We start from the raw sequence: 22,583 nt of genomic DNA, 5'->3' as shown, positions 1-22,583 counted from the left end.
GAAATCTGAGTCTAACCAAGTTAATTGCCTGCTAAAACCACAAATCAACACTCTTTAGAGAAACAGTTTAGTCTCCAAAACAAAATCACAATATTAAGGACACAATCTAAAATTAGTCAATATCTGAAGAAACAGGAAAATGCAACCCCTTCTTTAGGGGGAAAGACAATGAAGAATGACAGCAAGATGATCCATGTGCTGTAATTAATATGGTTTTAAAAGCAGGTACGACAACTATCCTCAATGAAATTACAGAAAATATACTACATCTTAGCAGAGAAATAAAAACTGTATTAAAAAAACCCAAACAAAAATTCTTAGAACTGGTAAATACAACATTATTCAAACAGTAGAATGGGGGCAACTTAAACTGTACCCTCTAATGAACAGTCCTCAGGGATCTGTGAGACAATGAAAAAGTTGAACATATATGTAGATGGAGTCCCAAAAGGAGAGGAGAGAAAATTGGGCATAAAAATATTTGAAGAACTGACAGCTGAAAAATCCCCTAAATTTGGTGAATGTATACATTTATAGGTTTAAAAAATTCAGTGATCCTGAAACAAGATACATCATGATTAAATTGCTAAAAACCAAAGATAATGAAAAAATTACATATGAAAGTACATCAATCTGAATGACTGCTGACTTCCTATCAGAAACGCAGATTATGAAATAATCTTTAAAGTGTTGAGTAACTCAATCAAGAATTCTATGTCCAACAAAAATATCATTGAAGAATAAAGTTGAAAAAAGGACATTTTCATAGCAAATTAAGACGTCCAGCTGGTGTGGCTCAGTGGTTGAGCCCAGTGGGGGGCATGCAGGCAGTGGCAGATCCATGTTCTCTCTCTCTCAAATCAATAAAAGAAAATTAAGAGAACTCTCTGATAGGATATCTGAGCTACACTGAGTACTAGAAAAAGTTTTTCAGACAACACATAAAAATTATAATTATTCTAAGGGATGAAGAGCATTGGAAATCATATCTGTGTGAATGCAACAGATTTGTTTATATCTGAAGCACAAATGATAACACTGTCTTACGATGTTAATAGGTAGATATATGACAATCACAGCATAAATGCTGGGAAAATAGGTCTATATGGTTGTAAGATTTTTGCATGATGATATCCACAGCAACCACTAAATTAATCTTGTAGAGATATAGCTAAAAAAAAAATTAGTGGGTGAATTAAAATGGAATTCTAAAAAGTGTTCTAACAATACAAAGTAAGGCAGGGAAAGAAGAACAGAAGGCTAATAGAAAGCAAACAGTAAAATGGTAGCTGTAAATCCAATCATGTAAAGAAATAATTAGATATCAACAGACTGGTGCAGCCACTATGGAAAACAATATGGTGTTTCCTCAGAAAATAAAAAAATTGATCTCCCATTTGACCCAGTGATCCTATTTCTAAGACTACATCCTAAAACGTTTGAAACACCAATCCGAAAGAATATATGTACCCCTATGTTCACAGCAGCACTATTTACAATCGCTAAGATCTGGAAACAGCCTAAGTGTCCATTAATAGATGAGTGAATAAAAAAGCTGTGGTACATAGACACAATGGAATACTATGTAGCTGTAAGAAAAAGATCTCTTATCCTTTGAGACTATATGGAGGGACCTGGAGAGTATAATGCTAAGTGAAATAAGCCGGTCAGAGAAAAGACAAGTTTCACATGATATCACTTATTTGTGGAATATAATGAAGAAAATAGACCCAGAGACATAGAAGTAGGGTTCAGACTGACAAACCTCAGAGGAGGTGGGCAAGGGGGAGGGAAGAGATAAACCAAAGAACTTATATGCATGTATGCACAACCAATGGACATACACAACAATGCTGGGGGGGGGGGTGCTCAGAAGGAGGGTGTCAATGGGAAAAAGGAGAAACATCTGTAACAAAAATAAATTAATAATAAAAAAAGGCAGACTGTCAAAATGGTTCTAAAGGAAAACCCCCCAAAAGATCCAACTATATTGCTACCTATAAGATATACATTTTAAATATAAATTCATAGACAAGTTGAAAGTAAAAAGAGGGAAAAGTTATAAAGTAAACCGTAGGCATGAGAAAGCAAGAGTAGCTACGTTAATATCAGATAAAGTGGACTTCAAGACAAAGGATTATCAGATGTGTTGAAGATACTGCATAATAACAAAAGGGTCTATTTGTTAGGAAGATACAACAATCACATATGTGTGTGTGTACCTAATAACAGATCTAAAAGCACCAAAAATGGAAACTGACAGAACTAAAGAGAGAGAATTCTACAATTACAGTTGGAGATTTTAATAAGTCTTTCAGTACCTGATAGAACTAGACGAAAATATAAATAATAAATATAAATAAACACCAGGTAAATTAAAATTATTTCAAACAATGGTTATGAAAATATATCAACATTTGTGGAATACAGCTAAAGTGGCATTAGGCAAAATTTTAATTTTATAGCTTTTTAAATGTTTATCTTAGAAAAGAAAAACTAAAGTTGTTGACTTAATATTCCAACTTCAGAAGCTAGAAAAGAACAAAGTAATCAAAACAAAGAAAATAATAATAAAGAGTTGAAGCCAATGACTAGAAAACAAATAAGAGAAAATGAGCATAAATATCTGGTTCATCAGAAAATATTAATAAAATTGAGGCTCCTCTAGTTAACCCAACCAAGCAAAAATATTCTGTTTACATGATGTTTTGGAATAGGCAAAACTAATCCACAGTAGAAAGCTATCAAGACAGTGTGGGGCAAGGACTGGATGGGAACGGCCATAAAGGAACTTGGTGGTATTATGGTTCTGTATCTTGTTAGGGGTTTGGGTTACTCGGGTGAACATACCTGATAAAACACAAGATCTGTGTATTTCACTGCTCTAAATTTTACCTCCAAAGGCTTAAAAAAAAAACCTGTACAAACAATGAACTGGAGGGAATGGTATTGACACAGATGTATTAAGGGGGAAGTATACTGATATCTACACTTTACTTTAAAATTAATAAAGTAAGTTGGAGTGATGAATAGAATGAACAATGGATGGGGGGTAGGTATCTTATAAAGTACAGCAAACTGTTAATGGGGAGTGTATATGTGCTTACTGCAAATACTCTTCAACTTTTCTGTATATTTGAAATTCTCATAACACTGGGCCACTATATTGAGGTTAAAAATATAAGAACTACATAATGGGGTAAGAAAGTTGCTGCTAGAAAATGATACTAAGAACAGGTGCTAAAAACAAGTACCGGATATAGGTACTATTTTTGTGGCAGTCAAGGCAAAGCTGAGTGAACATTATTGGCCAGTCTACTAAGCAACTCAGGTAGTTCAAGCTTAAAAGACCTAAAGTTAATATAATTATAGAAAACGTTAGAGGGAACGATACTAAAACAATGTAAGGACCTCGTGCACCTCAGCTACGACTGTCATTAACTTCCACGGTGAAGGTAGTAACTCCATTGCATCACCTGAGCACACTTGGTAGTAACAGCCCAAGAAAATATTTTTTAGCCCAATTTGTGATATGCTCTGTAGAGTCAGAAATGTGGACAGTATATAGGAAGTGCTGAATTCAATTTTTCATAATTGAGTACACTACTAGAATTTTAAATTTTCTGAATTTACCTTTTGGGATACTGGAAATAATGTGACTTTTCTTTATAGTTGTCCAAACCTTACATTCTTATAGCTCTATAGTTTCAGCTGGTTCAGATGAATATAATTATTCTCCTGTTCTTTTGAAAAATACCAACAGCAACTTAGGGTATGTTAATAGTAACAAACTAAAAAGGTATATACTTTAGCCCTGGCCAGTTTGGCTCAGCAGTTAGAGCGTCGGCCTGCGGTCCGGAGAGACCCGGGTTTGGTTCCCGCTAAGGGCACATACTTCGGTTGCAGTTTGTCCCCGGCCCTGGTTGGTCGTGCGGGTGGCAGCCACTCGATGTGTCACTTCACGTCGATGTTTCTCTCTCTCTCTCTCTCTCTCTCTCTCTCTCTCTCTCTCTCTCTCTCTCTCCCTTCCTCTCTCTCCCTCCCACTCTATCTGTACAAAAAATGGAAAAATATCCTCGGGTGAGGACAAAAAAAATAAAAAAAATAAAAATAAAATAAAATAAAAAGGTATATACTTTACCTGTTTTATGAACTGTGTAGCATTAAAAAGTTCACTGCAGCCATATAAAATGTGTTTGCCTTGTTTCCCCTGTAAAAATCAGAAACAAAAATCAGATACAAGTATTCCCAAGAAGAGGGATTAAAGCCAAGAACACTTTTTGTTATTCTTAAATATTCTTTTGTGGGTGGAGGTGTGGGGGGGTGTTGGGTTGTATCCTAAAATTGCATGGAATAAAGTGGTGAAGTGGCATAGTATTTTTAAATATGCATTATTGTACATACTACTGGTACCTTTTCTACTGGAAATATAAAGAATCTGATGACTGCTACATTTCCTATAATACCCATAAAATCAGGCCAACATTCTTAGATTTTTGTAAGGTGGAAAGCAGGAGATGGTGCAGTGGCATGGACTGTCATTTGAGTCTCATTTATGTCATACAGAACTTACGTGTTACTATACCCCGTTCCATTTTGTAACAGTGAATTTCATTCCTAATTTTGACAGAATGTTGGAACCCAATTACAAGAGTCAAACTTTTCTAAGAATTTTGGTAAGTCCTTAATGCTAAAATTCTTATATGTATTGGGAATTTGAAGGTAAATTCATAAAATTTCTCTTGTAAAAAGTTTGTTCTGTAACACATCAAAATATAATTCACTGAGGAACAAAAGAACTATGGCGTTGTAACCCAAGAGAAGGACATTTCTCTGTAATGTATAAGTAGAACAAACATCATTGGCTCAATAAATGTCCTAGAGCTGGCCATCTCCGAGGACAAATAACATCACACCTCACTCAATTTATAAAAAATGAGATGATACGTGCCACAATTACACAGCGTCATAAAATTGGGATTCTTGAGGCTACACAGGCAATACTTATGAAAGACATTAATAAAGATAGAGGCACAGCACAGAAGGATAAAGAAAGCAGAGGGAAACATCAGAGGGGTCCATAACTTCTGGGCACAGCTCCCAGGATACCATCTCATGCACAGGACACAGTTTACTTTTAACTGTGAACCACTAAGACACAGTGGAGATACCTTGATGGCAGGGGAGCGCCAGTGTTGCCCAAAGAGAGGTCTTTTATACCTCTCTGACCACATGGTCAAAATCATGACCAGGCTCAACAGCAGAAACAAGAAAAAATGACAGAAACCAGGGTGCAAACCCTTAATCTTGACATTTTCTATTAAACAATGCGGACAAGCTAGTGCAAGTTGACTCCTGGTCTATCTTGGACAAAATAAATAACTAGTTAGTACGCTTCATTCAGGATTGACCAAATTCCTTTATCCATTCACCCACTGATGGGCACTTAGGTTGTTTCCATATCCTGGCTACTGTAAATAATGCTGAAAGAAACATGGGGATGAAGATAACTTTTTGTGTTAGTGTTTTTCTTCGGATAAATACCCAGAAGTGGAATTACTGGTTCATATGGTAGTTAAAATTTTTTGAGAAACTCCATACAGTTTTCCATTGTGACTGCACTAATTTACATTCCCATCAATGGTGTACAAGAGTTACCTCTTCTTGCTAATATTTGCTATTTTCTTGTCTTTTTGATAACAGCCATTCTAAATAGGTGAGGTGATTCCTAATTGTGGGTTTTTTGTTGTTAGTCCTTATTCGAGATATTTTTCCATTGATTTTTAGGTAGAATGGAAGGGAAGGAGGGAGAGGAAAGAGTGAAACAAACATTGGTTGCCTCCCACAAAATCCTGACTGGGGCTGAGGACTGAATCTGCAACTCAGGTACATGCCCTTGACTGGGAACCGAACTTGAGACCCTCCTGTCAGTGAGCCGACACTCTAACAGCTGAGCCAAACAGGGCCAAACTGTGGTTTTAACTTGCATTTCCCTAGTGATTAATGATGTTGAGCCTCTTTCCATGTGCCTCTTGGCCATCTGTATGTCTTCTCTGGAAAAATGTCTATTCAGATCTGCCCTGCAACCTAGGTATGTGCTCTGACTGGGAATCAAACTTGAAACCTTTTGGTGCATGGGATTACACACCAACCAGCTGAACCTACCGGCCAGGATGATCTTCTTCCCACTTTTTAATTAAATTGTTTTATTTTATTTTATGAGTTCTTCATATATTTTGAATCTTAGCCCCTTATCATAATTTGCAAATATTTTCTCCCACTCATTTTGTTGATGCAAAAGCTTTTTAGTATAATGTAGTCCCACTTATTTATTTTTGCTTTTGGTGTAAAATTTTTAAAAAGCATCACCAAAATTTATGTCAAGGAGCTTACTCCCCATGTTTTCTTCTAGGAGTTTTATGGTTTCAGATTTTGTTTATGTCTTTTATTCAATTTGAATTAATATTTGTGTATGGTGTAATATAGTGGGTCCAGTTGCATTCTTTTGCATGTGGCTGTCCAGTTTTCCTAACATTATTTACTGAAGAGAGTGTCCTTTCCCCTTTGTATATTCTTGGCTGCAAATTAATTGACCACACAGGTATTTCTGGGCTCTCTGTGTGTCTATACCAATATCATTTTAATTATTATAGCCTTATAATGTGGTTTGAAATCAGGAAGCATGATTTTCTAGGTTTGGTCTTCTTTCTCAAGATTGCTTTGGCTATTTGGGCTTTTTTTGGTGGTTTTATACAAATTTTAGGATTATTCTATTACTTTGAAAAATAACATTCAAATTTAGATACAAATTGCATTGGATCTGTAGATTTGGGTAGTAATGATATTCTACCAATATTGATTCTTTCAAATCATGAGCACAGAATATATTTCCCTTTATTTATGTCTTCTTCAATTTCTTGTAGTTTTCAACATATAGGTCTTTTGTTATTTCCTTTTTGATGCAATTGTAAATGCAATTGTTTTATTTCTCTTACTGATAGTTCATTATTAGTGTCTAAAAATGCAACAGACTTTTTTTATGAACTGATTTTTGTATTCTGCAACTTTACTGAATTCTGTTATTAAATTCTAACAGTCTTTAGGGTTTTCTATATACAGCCAACCCTTGAACTGCACAGGTCCACTTATATTTGGATTTTTTTTTCAATATATACTTGTATTGTGTGTTTGATCTGTTGTTGAGAGTCTGTGAATGTGAAGAGCTGAATGAATTTAATGATATACAACATTTTATGTAGAGGACTTTGGCATCTGTGGGGGGTCCTAGTACAAGGGGTACTTAAAATTTACATGCAGATTTTTGAATGTATGGGTTCCCCAAACTCCCGTGTTGTTCAAGGGTCAACTGTATAATGTGTGATCTGCAAACAGTGACAGCTTTACTTCTTTCTTTCCAATTAGGATGCCTTCTATTTTTTTTGCCTAACTGCTGTCTAGGACTTCCAATGCTATGTTGATTAAAGGGGTATCCTTGTCTCATTAGTCTACTCAAATTTTTTGTTAAAATCAAACACAGCAGTGCTATACCAAATAGCAGTTACATTAAGACTTAGACTAGCGCCCGGCCTCTGTGGCTCAGTGGTTGAGCATTGACCCATGCACCAAGAGGTCGCTGGTTCGATTCCTGGTCGGGGCACATGCCCAGGTTGGGGGCTAACTGATGTTTCCCTCTCTCTCTCCCTTCCCCTCTGGAACTTGTTTTCCAGGCCATGCTACATGATTCTTGATTATAAGTCTCTTGTAGGCATTCTCATAAGATTTGTTTCATATGACAGGGTTGTACGGACATTGGTTTCTTATAGGGGAGGCTGTTGTAGACCTACTAGCCCAGTTTCTCTGGAATGGGGCTAGAAAAAGGATTAGGATGGTTCACAATAAAGGAAACAGTAAGAGGCAAGGGGATTGAAAAAAAGAACTCTCAGGATAATTAAACTGGTGGCTTAGTAGATACTAACAATTTAATGGCACTATGAAAAACCTATAGCTAACATCATACTTGATGGCGAAAGACTGAATACTTTGCCCCTAAAATCAGGAAAAATATAAGAAGGTCTGCTCTGGACTCTTCTATTGAATATTTAGTCAAGGTGGTTAGGCAAGAAAAAGAAGAAAAATATCAACTCTATTCACAGATAATATGATCTTGTACATGTTATCCACCCAAAAAAACCCATTAACACTAATACATAAGTTGAGTAGGATTACAGGATGAATATACAAAAAAAATAAAAATAATAATAATTGTATTTCTATACACCTGAAATGAACAAACCAAATATAATTAAGAAAGCAGTTCCATTCCCAATAGCATAAGTACATAGGAATACATTTAATGAAAGTACACAGCTTAGACTCTGAAAACAAAAAATTGTCGAAAGAATATCTAAATAAATGAAAAAACATGTCATCGATCAGAAGACTTAACATTGTAGATCAGTTTTTGAGAGTATTTTCATTTAACAGATTCACTGCCATCCCTCAGAATCCTAACTGACATTGACAGTCACATGGAATTGCAAAGGACCCAGAAATCCAAAATAATCTTGAAAAAGAGGGATCAAGTAAGAGGATGCTCATGTCCTGATTTCAAAACTTACTACAGAACAATGGTAATGAAAACAATGTAGTACTGGCTCAAGGATAGACCTATGGATCCAAAGAAGTGAGAGTCCAGAAATAAACCCATACATGTATGGTCAACTGATTTTCAACAAGGCTGCCAACACCATTCAATAGAGAAAAAAAAAATGAGTCTTTTCAATAAATGGGGATATTTATCCTGGGACATCCCGGATAGCCATATACTAAAGAGTGAACCATACTTCATAGAATACAAAACAATTAATTCAAAATGGATCTAACACCTAAATATAAGAGCAAAAACAGACAACAAACAAAAGAAAAAATAAGGAAAAAAAACATCATTTAGAAAGTTAAAAGACAAACCACAAGACTGGGAGAAATTATTTGCAAATCATATCTGATAAGGGACATGTATCTACATTATATAAAGAACTCAATAATAAAAAAAATTACCCAATTAACAAAATGAGCAAGGGATCTGAATAGACATTTCTCCAAAAAAGATATCTAAATGGCCAATAAGTACATGAAAAGATGCTTGACATCAGAAGTCAGCAGGGAAGCGTAAATCAAATCCACAGTGAGATACCACTTCATATCCAGAATACAAAAGTCAGGCATCAAGCATTGGTTGTGATGTGGAGAATCAGAACCTTCAACACTGCTGGTAGGAATGTAAATGGTGTAGTCACTTTAGAAAATGGTCTGACAGTTCCTCAATTGGTTAAGCAAGGTTACAACTACCCAGCAACTCTACTCCTAGGTATACAGTATGTACCTAAGAAAATGAAAGCATTCACACAAAACTATACTGGCCTATTACCTATGGTTCTAGGTGGACAGCAACAGTTTTTATACATGTGGATTTGTACACTTGGTGACTGAAGCAAACAGATGGGCCTGTCACACCTTACCAAACACAAAGCAGTGGGCTGACTGAAAACTGAGCACCTTTCTTACTAATAAGAGACAGAAAGAAAGGTTTGCATGATGGGATGTATGTTAAAGCATAATAGGCATGTAATTAAACAGAGGAGTCAATGATGAATAGAGTATTCAGATAGTGCAGGAAAAATAAGGCAGTGGGATAATAACACAGGAATGAACAAAAATTTCTTCTGCATTTCTAAAAATTTTTCTTCTGCTTTGCTTGACCCAGTATTATAGGGACACATTATATTTACAAGTTCTGAGGAAAGGATGAACTGCAAACTAGACACCAAGACAGTATCTCTAAATCTGTCTGAGGAATGATGGAATCGACTGTTTCTTTTCACCTGTCTTAACTAGGATTAATGGTTTCGGCACCCTTCCTAACCAGTGGACAAGACAGTTCTATTTGCTCCTACTTTCTTCATAGGAATGGGGAAAGGAAAAGCACTGGCCAGTCTCACAGGGCTGCCAGCCCTAAAATCAACTGTGTTGCTGAATCTGATGGTCTTCTAAACCAGGGGCCAAGTTCTGGGTAAAAATTAATGACAAATGTAAAGAAGGAGAAGTCTTGACTCTCAGAAAGGGAAAGCTAACATTATCTTGGTACCTCGTAAGATGCTAAAAGCGAGAGAATAATACTCTTTAGCTATATTTACAGATACCCTTAAGACCTGCAGAAATTGCTTCATTTCGATAGGTCCTGGGAAGTTTAAGGAAGATTTGCTCTGCCGTCATTCATGTAATACATCCTGATGATGCTAAAAATATCTAGGGGGTAATGTTTCTTTTTATTTTATAGAGTCTCATTTTAGGATCCCGTTGCTCAAAAACAGAGCCAAAGACCACTGGGTACAATTTCTGTAAACCTAAGTGGTGATCTGTTTAGAAAGGTGCCTGGATACAGGGACATTAAAATAGCTGCTATATGCCTGACCAGTCAATGTATGTACTGGAATGTGTTTGGTAAACTGTAATGTTTCCTTACAGTTTATACCTTCAGGCACTACACTACACAAATGATTAGTATTTTGGTATTTATCTTGTTTTTTTTTTTCTATTCTATAATTGTAAAAAAAAAAAAATGCTGAAAGATGAAAGCTGACAAGTGTAATTAAGAAAGATTAACCAAGAATGAGGGTGTGGGAAATGTGTAAGTATAGGATTCATTTAGCTGGTCTGTGGCAGCCCTGTGTTTATCTGCGGGAACACTTGGAACCACTCATGTGGCTGGCCCTTGGTCAACCTGAATGAAATAGACCACCTAGTGGTTACTTCTGTCCTGTGCAAGGGTCATGGGTAGACCAGGAGAAAGCCTGCACCGGCCTGTCAGCAATGCTTATAGACATTGTACAGTTTGCACCTGATTTCTGTTATGTTCTCTTGGTTTCTGCTTTTTTATGCTGGCTCTATGGCCACAGAGGCTATGAAAGACCTCTTCTTGTATAAGATGATGCCCCACTGAGACCGAGGTATCTGACACAGATCGTGGTGGTTTACATTCTGAAGATGAAGTGTGTCCTGTGCAACTGAAATAGGATCCCAGCAGTTGTGCCGGTAGTTTAAAGCTTTGTGGTTTCCGCCTATGCTTTTTTTGCTTTTTTGCTCCTGATATACCAAAATCTCTACCTTTATTAAAGCCTTATATAACACAGGATGTAAGGAATGATCATTATTTAATGTTAACTAAATAAAGGAAGATTCCAAAATGTCATTCTAACAATCACTAATTCCATCGTCCCTGCATTTAACTTATTTAGTTCAAGTCACACCCTTTCCCTCATATCCTTCTGCTCAGTTGTCTACTCCCTGCTGCTGTCAGCTCTGAACAGTACTCTGCTGCTAATTTGCAACCACCAAAGCTCTTGTTTGCTGAAAAAGCAAACATTCTAAATTTGTTAGAAGTATGTTGCTGATTTGTCAACAGGATGGGAGAAAAGTGCTTATGATTCAGGTAAATGTGTTTGCTCAATCATTTCAGCCAGGGAGACTCTTCTGGAAGAGGGGTTGCCTGAGGGCTCTAAACATTTGAGGTCAAACTGATAGCTAGATAGCTGCAAAGTACATTACATAAAAAAAGACAGACTATTTTCTACCTCAAGTTCAATTTTAGGCCAGAAATGAATGTGATAGGAATAAAAAGACAATGAACATATGGGCATTTACCCCTGAGTGCAGGATTTTAAACTACCTCTAGAAAAGGGGTTATGTAAGAATCAGGAGAGCCCCCTAGAGAATGCTAGTATTATTCTAAGGACAGACAACTCTGAAACATCAAATGATAGAAGAATGAAAAGGCCAACATGTACCTTTATGTAGTCCACAAGATTTTGATATTCAATGTAGTTGCCTCCTCCCACCACAAAAACAATTGCCTGAAAATGCAAACAAACAAAATAGGTTAAGTTAAAACAGTATTTTAACTTTCAAACCTCTTGGTTTTCTAGCAGGAACATATTCCATATCTTAGGTAAACAAAATACTAGCTAGCAAAGGTCATATCCTACATGTCTGATGTTACTTCAATTATAAAGAAATTTGTTTCTAAATGTCTACTGAGTAGTAAATGAGGTAGAGGTTTTTCAGAAACAATTTAGAGGAAAATAAACCTCACTCTTCACAGAAGTAATAGCAAATAAATCCAGAGGGCTTTCTCCAATGGCATTTTTGAATTTGAGATTATTTATTATAGATAGAAAAAACAAAAATGTAGCATCTATGTAATTTCCAATAGACAGGATGGGGCAAAAGTAGGTTTACAAACAGTTGTCTGTATGGAAAGTAATACAAGAATAAACTGTTTTGCATATTCACAACTGTAAACCTACTTTTTCCCAACCCCATATGTTCTTTACATTTCAAATGCAAACAGTCATATCTTCACAAAACTTTCCTAAAAACTTTTTTCTGAGAATTACTTAATTCTGTCAGCTATTTTAAATTTAAATGATTCTCAGTGTAAAAGCAGCTTTATAAATCAGAAAAATATAGTTACTAAGAATTTTTAAAAAAAGAATCTTGGGTGCACAGAACTGGATTTATCAAGACTGCCAAACAGTCGTCAGACCAAACCACGTTTAGGACAAAGATATTCTTGACTGCTTGGTCACCTTTTCAATCTTTCCTTTTCAGGGGCAGATTACTTTTACATGGAACTTACCTCTTGGAATGGATTTTTGTTCCTTGGAACTGAGCTGTAACAAAGAAAAACCAAACTGAAAATTTCACCCAAGGCTTTTCTGATGGATAAAAATAGGCATGGGAAACACACACAATTAGTATAGATATTTACAATTCTTCCTCCTTCACCTTCTTGGAGGGTGGGTCCTTTAGTTTTGTGTAGCCAGGTAATGAATTGAGATGCAGAGGAAGCATGCAGAAGAGGTACATGTCTCAACCTGTTGACTCTAAAATAAAATCCTAAGAGAAGACAGCGGGAAAAGGGACGGCTGAGCAGCAGCTCCTATAAGGAGTGGAAATCTGGGCATAAGGTGAGTTGATAAAGTATATATTTTAGTGGTAAATTATGTAAAATTTTTTACCATACTCAACATAATATTACAGTGTAGATATCTACATTTGTGGAAAAACGACGTAAACACATGTATGGGAAGGATGACAACAATTTGGGGAAGGGAAGAGGGATCTGCATTTTGCTGTAGCTTATGTTACAAATAAATTACATATTTATGTTTTTAAACATATTTTAAAAATACTTCCTTGGTGTCCAAGAAGTCTTTCAATAAAGACACTTTTAAAAGCTTTTGTGAGCTAGATTTGTTCTGAGTGCTAAGCTAGGCTGCACAAAGACAATTTAGTTTTTCCTCAGAAGCAATTTTTGAAAATCCCAGCTAAGAGAAGAGACCTATTATAACTTCTCTCAGTTCTTCAGAGGCTGATTCCACAGCTCTCATCTTTTCCTCATTTCTATGGCCCAGCTGAATAGTCCACAGAAAGGACCAGAAGCCCACCTGATTGGAACCTCATCAACATTTCACTTCCTTCTGAAGTGTTTTACGTTTCTCTAAGAGCAGACACGGAATGAAAAGGTGAGACCTGACAGCACAGCATTACTAGTTACTCGTAACTGAGATCTAATTGTGATGAGACTGCCCAGAGAAGGATGAATTTATTAAAAGTGAAAGCCCAAGCTCCTGTCTCATCAATGCCAATATTCCTCCTCAGTTTCATCTGACTTGTCTGTGTATATGATAAGAGTTTCTCAGTAAGTTTCTAAGAAGAAAAATATATTTACTTGTTAGCATATATAAACACAGGGAAGGAAAAAAATGTAATCTGGAGAATATCAAGATAGGGAGAGGTGTAAAACCATCACCCCCAGAAGCAGCCCAGGCCCACTCGTTCCACTCTTCATTCCCTCTCTTCTATAATTTATTCTCTGCAAAAACATTCCTGTCAGCAGCCTCTTCTGCAACTGGTAGTATTTGTGATAACTTCAGAAATGAGAATAACTTTTTAAATTACCAAAACAATCAAATAATCAACTATCTACCCTGACTACCTACAAAGATGTGAAGGCTTGGGGTAAAGCAAAGACAAAGTTCTAAAGATCCCAAACATAAGGTATAAGCAAGAAAACAGATTCACCCAAGTTCTCGTGCTCAAGACAATGATTCCACGGTTTCTCTCCCTCCTAAATCCACCTATTCTTTCTCTGAATCTCGTAGGCTATTTTTCATACCAGCATGAATTAAATCTTGAAAAATAATATCCATAATAAAGTAAACAAATACCTTACCACACCATTTTTGTCATAAAATGTAGACTTATCTGTAGAATGTTTCATTGCCACAAAAAAGTATTTACAGCAATCCATAGAGACTTAGATTATATGGACCAGTTCAATAAAAAAACCCCAAAACAACTGGTATCTAACATAAAGCCAAATTTTTTCATTTTTCCAGTAAGAATATTTATTTAAAAACACATATTATCCAAGTTCCCTCTTTCACCCACAGCTGTAATACCGACATCACTTCACTAAAAACAAAACATCTTTTTATGTGTGTATATCTTGGAAGGAAAAGCACCAAAGCCTTTTAAGTGTAATTACCATTGATCATCTTCGGGTAATGAGATTATACCTACTGTTTACTTACCAGTTTGCAATTTTAATATTAAGCAGTTATTAATTTATAACAAAAATAATTACGTTATTTCCATCCTTGGCAGGGGTGGGAAAACCTACAACAAATACACAAGAGCTGCTTACCTGTCATTGCCCCGTAGCATTTTGGGATCAAAATATCTAAAGTCATCAGTTTCCTGTTAAAAAAAATAGAATTTCATCATGACTATGGAATTTCTCTTCAGAAAAGTAAGTTTGACTTAATTTATTTTAATGAATCTATTAATATGGTAGAATGTGTAACCTACCACCACCATTTACCAAGTACTTACTTATGTGCTAAGTATTATTCTAATGCTTTTGATATTACTTAATCCTGATATTATCTATGAAGTAGTAGTTATTAGCCCTATATTTCAGTTGGGTAAACTGGAGAATAGAGCGCACATAACTTTGCTAATGTCACATGATTAGCAATTATGTTAACTCCAGGATTTGAGCCCAGGTAGTCTAGTTTTAATGCCCATGCTCTTAACCACTATGCTATATTGCTTCTTGAAAATATATCATTTTTATAAGCTATGTATTTTTGTTTTTGGAATTTTATTATATTATCTTTATATGTTCACGATTTTATTGAAGGTACAGAACACCTAATACAGGTTCACAATCTCTCTTACTTAAAACATTTGGAGTTACACATATTTTGGAATTTCGAATTAAAATTTTAGATAGATAATACCGTGCATAAGCTGTACATGTTACAGTCCCAGTGGGCAGCACCCCATCATCTAACACATTAATATTTCTGCAACTAAATATATAAATATTAACATAAATTAGGATAAATAAAAACTATAAAAAGCCTCAACTTGAATTAAGGTTAGGTTTGCCACCAAATGAGTTCTATGAAATCATTGTGGATTTCAGGCGTGGTGGATAAGAGGTTGTGGACCTCCTCTAAATTGAGAACTAGTTTCTCGATATCAACGGATTTGGAAAGCACTGCTTTACTGCTTATGATATAATCACTTCCTGATCTCTGCCTCCCTCTCCTCCCATGGCCCAGTCAGTCAAAGGAACACCTTTTCTGGAGTGTGGATGGCTCTACCCAAACCTGATCCATGATAAGCTACGCATTTGTTGATACAATCAGGTCTCGTACTAAGTGAACAGTGCTAATCAATCACAGAATTCTCAGTGAACCCAAATACAGTGTCCGAATCCATTAATACTTTGCTCGAGGAAACCACTACCAGTTATATTTACAAGGCAAGATAAAACCTATTAAGTACCACATGATCTCATTTATTTATGAAATATCATGAACAAAATAATCTGTCAATCAAAACAGATCCAGAGACATGAAGTAGGGAACAGACTGATAAACCTCAGAGGAATGGGGGTGGGGTTGGAAAGAGATCAACCAATGGACACAGAAAATAGTTTGGAGAAAGCAGAAGGGGGTGGGAACGGGGAGGAGGGGATCAATGGGGGGAAAAGGGGGGGGAGATCTATAATATTTTCAACAATGAAAAAATAAAAGAACCTATCTGACACAACTTTAATCTCTTTCTTTCAATTCATTCAATCAAGACAAATAAAAAGAGAACACTTAATTAACAAATGTGTTAAGAATGCACCTAGAATTAGCTTATAGCATTTTAAAGCCTTTGAAATTAGATAGATTCAAGATGACTAGCTAGGTCTAATTTAGCACTTTGCTAATCTCTTTAGTGCATCTAAATCAACTTATCTATGTGCAACAGGAGAGGGATCAGAACCATTCAAAACATTTTTACATATTATCTCATTTAATCCTTATAAACTATTACCATTATCACTGTGTTACTCATCATCTCAACTTCAAGGTTAGGGATAGTAATAAAATACACCACCTTGACTCCTTGTAGATTTGGCATCTGTCTAAAATTTTGCATTTATTTATACTTTTATTTTTTATTATTGTTTGGAATATCTTCCAGATATTTACTACCTATAATGAAGTCATATTCTCTAAGATAATTAGTTATAAATGTATACTTGCAGATTTTTCAAAAGAGCTCCTTCTTCAAATATTCTAGGATGTAGTAATAAAGTCTATTCTTACCATATTGTATACCATTTTCTCTGTATGGATTCCCAGATGGAAAAACTTAATTCCTTTTAGCTTACTAATCTAGATAATGCTCTTACTCCTTTCATAATTGTAATTGCCCCTTTGGGGAATGTTTTATTACACTGTATCTTTGTTTTCACATGAGCAGATTTAAATTTTTTGGTTGTTAATTTCCTTTAAGATTATTATAATGTTTTAATAATTACAAAAAATTACACATTAGTCTGAAAATTCTGTTCTCACTCTCTCAGCCTGGGATCTTAAGCCTCACTGCCAAGTCTATAATGATGCAGATCAACCCAAACTAGGGTATTGTTAGGAATAGGATCATTCTGCCTTTCTCAATTCCAGACTCTTGTGATGATAACCCCTCTCTAGCTGCTGAACAAGCTAGGCTGTTTGATGAAACAGACTGTTGTAATTTTTACATTCCTTTCTTGAACTGTAAACAGATAGCTTAGAAACCTATTCTTTAAGTAAATGTGAACAATATCCACTCATTTGTCTATTCACCCAACAATTTCTCTCTCTCGATTTACTTTTCAGCCCCAAATAATTTAGTACCACCTGAACACATGCACTTAAAAATTTCACTATGGCCCTGGCCAGTATGGCTCAGCGGTTAGAGCATCAGCCTTCAGACCAGAGTCGCGAGTTCGATTTTGGTCAAGGGCACGTGCCTCAGTTGCAGTTCAGTCCCCGGCCCTGGTTGGGGTCGTGCAAGAGGCAACCAGTGATGTCTTTCTCTCTCTCTCTCTGCCCCCCTCCCACTCTATCTGAAGATAAATGGAAAAATATCTTTTGGTGAAGATTAAAAAATAAAATTCACTGTGCATTCCTCTCTTAATTTAATTTTCAGAAAATTAAATTGGTTTGGTACTTTTTATATTATACCAGCTGATGCTTACTAGTCATTTTCATTTACAGAAACTTGCTCCTTAGGATATATTTTACATTTAATTTGGATGAGAGTTGACCATAATGGTTTTAGTAGCTGAGAAACCAATTCCCATTATCTGTGATAATGGCTAAAGAAGAACACTGACTCCTTTCTTTCTCTTAGGAAGTCTGTTGTAATTAAGATCACAATGAATTCAGATTTTACTGCCTTCATATAGTCAGTTTGTTATGTTTAAAAATTTTATAACTATAATGTTATATGGTACTCACAGGGTTTGACTTCATCTCCATGAGATTGTCTAAAATACGGGTCACAGGCAGATTCTGTGGAAGAGATTAGTATATTCATGAGAATAACAAATCAAAGTTCTTCTCTAATATCAAAATAACTTAATCATTCTACAGTTAAGTATGCTTACCTTCCAATTAAACACATTCTAAGATTAAGTATTCTGTGAATGGTTTCATAGACATAAATACAACTTGACGCTACTAAAGTTTCCACAGAAAAACATAATTGTAAATCAAAAGGTCCTTTTAATGTGTAGGTGTATCAAGGATTTAGTACAAATACATGTATGGGCTTTTTGTTTGTTAAATGTCTGCTTTTAATAATAGCAATTGCAAGCTTTTGTTTTGATCACATAAGATTCCCACTGTTATTTTTTTTTCATTTCCTTTTTTGTAAATTGTAAGTTTCTTTAAAAACAGAATAACTTAAATTTTGTGAAAATGTATGAGATTAAATGACCTAACAGAGTTCTTTCATTTCTACTGTATATTCTTCTAAGCCAAAATATACTTGTGCTCTTAAAAAAATGGGGAAATGAATATATACAAACTCTACTGATCATTTTTATTTTGCCTGGGATAAATTCCAAATTTTTAATGACATTCTGCAATGTCTTTTTACAGAACAACTTCTACCTTGAACATGAAATGTGTAACACTGGTGTTGGCAGAATATTGCCTTTTGACATGCTTACACGCCTTGGGATAAGAAACAACTATTGTTACATTTCAGTCTGATGATTTTTATGATTATTTTGAAAATAACACATCGAATACAGAAAATTTACTACGTGACTATTATGCCTATTCAAAGTGCATTCCTACTGGGATGGTATTCTGCCCACTTTGAACTGATATTTCCTTTGTGAACTATACAGGATGTTCTGGAAAAAGTTTTGAATCTTAGAGACTTCATACAACAAAGGCAACATTAAATCTGATTGTTTAAATAACTGTAGATAGCACACTACTATTTTATAAGGCGTTTTACTTTCCTTAGGCAATAAAACATTTTTTTGTTACTAAAACGGACCATCACTAAGGAAAATACTGCTTTGTGCAAACAGAAAATATGCATTTTTTTCCCTTTTATTTTCTCTGGATTGGCAAGTAAAAGCCTTTTAAAATTAAAGCTATTTCATTATTCTCTGATATTTGTGTTGGCCAGGAACTTTTTACTATAAACACAGCACCAAATGCTTAAGCTGACTAAATGTGCTTCCTGAACTCTATTATTTAGAATTTCTAAAAAAGGTAGCATAAAATTTTACCTTTTAAGTTTTGTTTCAAATAAAATGAAACATGTTCATGTAAGACATTCTCTAAGGAATACTGGTGCAGATTTAAATCTATAAAAATGCCTTCTTCAAAAAAAAAAAACTACAGTTATAAATTTGTTCCAAGCAATACTAACAGAAGACAATGCTTTACAACATAAGAGGGAGAAATAATTTTTAAAAAATTTGGATCAAGGGAACATTAAGATTTTACTATAATTAGTTTTATAAACATTTCTTTATTTAAGTATAACTCTCTTTAGTTCCCTGAACTGTACTATTTGATCTGTGCAATGGAGAAAAATTCTGAAAAGATTTTGTAATAACAAAGCCATAAGAATCATAATACTTTTACTATACTAGTGAAAATAACGGAAAATCTGAATATTTATACCAATGTCTCATGATAAATCTTCATTTAATATAAAAATGAGATTTTTCTAAAAGACACAATTAAACTTTGCTTTTTATTTTATAGCTCTGCTTTATATATCCAAAAACAAGTCTGCCAGTGAATAGTCATTAAATAATCTAAGAAAAATTTCTTTCTAGCAGAATAGTTCAAAAGTTCATGAGCCCATAGACAATTCTTTGTACTTCTGTCTGGTCTTTACAACCAGATCACATAACAGGTAATGTGTCAGGGCTGCACCACACAGTCCTCCCACAGGGTCCCAGTGCCGGGACTCCAAGTGCAGAGAACGGTGAAGGAAGTACAGAATGGCTTTACAGGCTTACGAAAGAGTATTTCAGAAGACAACTGCTGAGACCTCTCTTTCACCAAGTATTGCTCTACCTAGTTGTTATTCTTTGCCTAAATGAAGGGTTGAAATAAATTGATCATTTTAAAATCAGTTTTATACTAACAATAATTTCTGTACAAGATTAATAAACTTTTATTGATCGAAAAACTGAACTGTGGCAGCTAACACACCAACAGATAAAACAGAACAAAACCACATAATTTTCTTCACTTAACTTACTCGTCTTTAGAAACATAAAACATTTGTGTACCTCAATGTAAGAGGTATAATTGAAATTTAATCTAATAGAAACACATTGTTTTTAAAATTGCCAAGCATATTTTTCACTGTTTTTGGAAACTGCTATTTTAGAAATAAAGTAAAATATATATTGTATAGGTTAATAACTAAATTTTTATTAATAGAAAGCCTCTATAAATATAGATTTCAGAGAACTTCCCATACACAATGACTATCCTAGATTAAAGACCACTACTTCTAAAATGTTCAAATTTCAAATAAATAAACTAAAAATTTTACCCGGAGGAAAAAAACAGTGAGGAATCTATTTCTAAAAACACTTTCTGGCTTTATACCATAGTCATGTTTTGTGATTTTGGTCCCTATAAAAGTTTAAATAAAAATGTTAATTTTACTTCTGATGGTGTAATTGCTTAAAAACAAATTTGAAATAAGATATTCACATTAATTGAAAAACAGACATCTAAGAAAAACAATACAGCTCTATACCCAAAACAGGTAAAAATTACTTCCCTCCTCTAGTTCTAGAATTAGTCACTTGTTGCCCTGTATACCCATCTGATCTGTGGTGGCTGTTTCTCTCTCTCCCCTTGCAGCCTTGAGCTTGGAATGATCCTCTGATGCTGAAGCCAGCAGTGAGGTTGGGACAAGAGATGCTGCTGTCCTGCTTATCAAAGCCCTGGAGAATGAAAAGTAGTATGTGGACCTCCTTGAAGAGATTGCTTATCTTGAAGACTGTATTAGCCGTAAAGAGTAAGATGAGGGGACTTCCGGTCAAGATGGTGGCGTAGGTAAACGCGGTATCGCGTCCTCTCACAACCACATCAGAGTTACAACTAAACTACAGAACAACCATCACTCAAAACCGCCTGAAATCAGGCTCAATGGAAGTCCTACGACTACAGAACTAAAGCAGCAGCCACATCCAGACTGGGAGGAGGGGCGGAGGCGCAACAGCTGGTCCCACACCCACGTGTGGCGGATAAAAATCAGGAGGACAACTCGGCTGGGAAGGTCCTCCCTGAGGACTGAGGGGTCCCCGTCCCACACCAGGTGCCCTGCTCAGGGTTCCAGTGCCAGGAAGAGAATCCCCATAACTTCTGGCTGGAAAAAGCAGCGGGAACTGAGGCTCAGGGAGGCTGAAGCAGCTGGAGCCCCAGGCAGCTCCTTAAAGGGCCCGCACATGGACTTGTCGGACTCTCTCCCTCTAAGCTTGGAAGGGAGGCAGCTCAAGGGGCGCCAGAGACATACAGGGAGGAACTGAGCTGTTTGGCACTGGACGGAGGTCTGGAGAGGGGGCTTTCTCCAGGGCAAACGTGCTATCAGAGGCCTTTGATCCTTTGGTGAGCCCTCCCCTGGGGTGGCAGACAGCAAAAGAAACCAACATCAAAACAGAAAGGCAACCCACTGTATGGGAGAGCATTCATTGCCAATGATACATCAGATAAGGGATTAATTTCCAAAATATATAGAGTGCTTATACAACTCAACAAAGGAAGACAAAGAACCCAATTAAAAGATGGGCAGAGGAGCGGAATAGACACCTCTCCAAACAGGACATACAAATGGCTAAGAGACATATGAAGAAATGCTCAACATCACTAATCATCAGAGAGATGCAAATTAAAACAACAATGAGGTATCACCTCACACCTGTCAGAATGGCCACCATCAACAAATCATCACAGGGTGTGGAGAAAAGGGGACTCTAGTATACTGCTGGTGGGAATGCAGACTGGTGCAGCCACTATGGAAAACAATATGGTGATATCTCAAAAGTTAAAATTTGAACTGCCATTTGACCCAGTGATCCCACTTCTAGGAATATACCCTAAGAAGCCTGAAAAACCAATCAGAAAGAATATATGTACCTCCATGTTCATAGCAGCACTATTTACAATAGCTAAGATCTGGAAACAGCCCAACTGTCCATCAGTGGACGAATGGATAAAAAAGCTGTGGTACATATACACAATGAAGTACTATGCAGCAGTAAGAAAGAAAGATCTCTCATCCTTTGAGACCACATGGAGGGACCTGGAAAGTATTATCCTAAGCGAAACAAGCTAAGAAGAAAATGACAAATCCCACATGATCTCATTTATTTGTGGAATATAATGAACATAACAGTCTGAGGAATAGGGTAGACCCAGAGATGTGGAAGCAGGGTACAGACTGACAACCCTCAGAAGAAGGGGTGGTGGGAGAGGGAAGAGATAAACCACAGAAGTTATATGCATGTACACAAAACCAATGGACATGGACAACAAAGTCGGGGATGGAGTGGGAGGGATGGGGAAGAGGGTGTCAATGGGGTAGAAAAAGAGAAACATCTGTAACAAAAATAAAATTAAAAAAAATAAAAATAA

The 22,583-nt window shown here is 35.9% G+C and overlaps 1 protein-coding gene across 14 annotated transcripts in view; it reads right to left on the bottom strand.

Moving 5' to 3' along the window:
- The window catches only part of LOC118619400 (sec1 family domain-containing protein 1), a 156,874-nt gene that overhangs the window by 992 nt on the left and 133,299 nt on the right, over nucleotides 1-22,583 (bottom strand). For 11 of the 14 annotated variants that reach the window (XM_036246121.1, XM_036246131.1, XM_036246123.1 and 8 more), the window contains 5 exons: nucleotides 17,913-17,966; nucleotides 14,768-14,820; nucleotides 12,695-12,728; nucleotides 11,844-11,909; nucleotides 4,142-4,210 (listed from right to left, as the gene is read on the bottom strand). In XM_036246121.1, coding sequence (XP_036102014.1) covers nucleotides 4,142-4,210; nucleotides 11,844-11,909; nucleotides 12,695-12,728; nucleotides 14,768-14,820; nucleotides 17,913-17,966 — 276 coding nt within the window. Of the gene's footprint in view, nucleotides 1-4,141; nucleotides 4,211-11,843; nucleotides 11,910-12,694; nucleotides 12,729-12,826; nucleotides 12,955-14,767; nucleotides 14,821-17,912; nucleotides 17,967-22,583 lie in introns of those variants that run through there. The other 3 variants (XR_004957263.1, XR_004957266.1, XR_004957274.1) reach the window with 3 other exon arrangements.

This window comes from Molossus molossus, unplaced genomic scaffold (genome assembly GCF_014108415.1).
Source record: "Molossus molossus isolate mMolMol1 unplaced genomic scaffold, mMolMol1.p scaffold_m16_p_1, whole genome shotgun sequence".
NCBI lineage: Eukaryota > Metazoa > Chordata > Mammalia > Chiroptera > Molossidae > Molossus > Molossus molossus.
Note: the sequence above shows the minus strand (reverse complement) of the source record. Positions and strands in the feature narration are given on the sequence as shown.